This window comes from Plasmopara halstedii (assembly GCF_900000015.1).
Source record: "Plasmopara halstedii genome assembly, contig: Scaffold_3060, whole genome shotgun sequence".
Lineage (NCBI taxonomy): Eukaryota > Oomycota > Peronosporomycetes > Peronosporales > Peronosporaceae > Plasmopara > Plasmopara halstedii.
Window position 1 is genome coordinate 292,857 of NW_020189964.1, and position 951 is coordinate 293,807.

General features: G+C 40.2%; 1 protein-coding gene across 1 annotated transcript; it reads right to left on the minus strand.

The window, feature by feature from the left end:
• Window positions 1-32: 32 nt before the first annotated feature.
• PHALS_06576 (uncharacterized protein) lies at window positions 33-433 on the minus strand (the record flags this gene model as incomplete). Its single annotated transcript, XM_024719885.1, has 2 exons — window positions 33-292; window positions 334-433. 2 exons carry the CDS (start codon window positions 431-433, stop codon window positions 33-35), a joined length of 360 nt encoding a protein of 119 aa, XP_024585140.1.
• Between the last annotated feature and the right edge of the window lie 518 nt (window positions 434-951).

Here is a 951-nt window from a genome sequence, read left to right on the forward strand (position 1 = left end):
ACAGCAATTACCGTGTGTCTTCAATATTTTCATCACTGCTTAATTCTATTTAGCAGTTTCGAGCTCACCGAGGTAGAAGTGGTGCCAGAATCAAAAGTCGGATTCACGATCCGTTCGCAACGCTGAACTGACAAATTTGCATCTGCACACTTTGACTCATCATCGACTTTGACTCTTCGCTTAACGTTCAAAAGTGGTTCAAATTTTGCAACAAATGCTAGGTCAGCCGAGTTATGATTATTTTTTAAAAAATTGACCATGTAAACCAGCTTTATATTCTTTCGCAGGTATTCTGCCAACGTCAGTTTTCACAACCTTATGATAAACAGATACCAGCAAAGTCGAAAAGCATTAAAGCATCAGTCCAAGTGCTTTGATTCGTGGCGATCAAGTAAATACCAAAGTTAAGTGTTGAAGGCTCCAAAGTTCGCATCAATATCAACGGCAGCTGCGCTATCAGCTCATTGACCAGTACATTAAGATATACGATAGTGTGCTGAAGAAAGGTTCAGCTTTAGGCAAAGATGGGATTAATCCCAAGTACTTGTATTGAGTCAAGCTCAAGTTACACCATTTTTACCAAAGATATGTGACACCACACACAGGGGTGCTTCAGTTCGCGTTAAAATTACACAGAGGACGGGCTCAAAGGGCATCACCAAGTGATCGTGGCACCACACACAGGGGTGCTTCAGTTCGCGTTTACATTCCACAGAGGACGGGCATAAAGGGCATTACCAAGACGCGGAACCAATATCTTCTCTGGTCATGTTAAGAAATAAAACATCAAAGGAGCTAACGTAACTGTCGAAATTGATATGCTCTTGCATTTTATGATTTTCAGCAATAAAATCACCATACCTTTGTTTTTGTGAATCTGATATCCCAAATTACTCTAGTCCTGTATGCTGTTTAATGGAAAACTTGATCACTTAATTCTACCATTTGAGA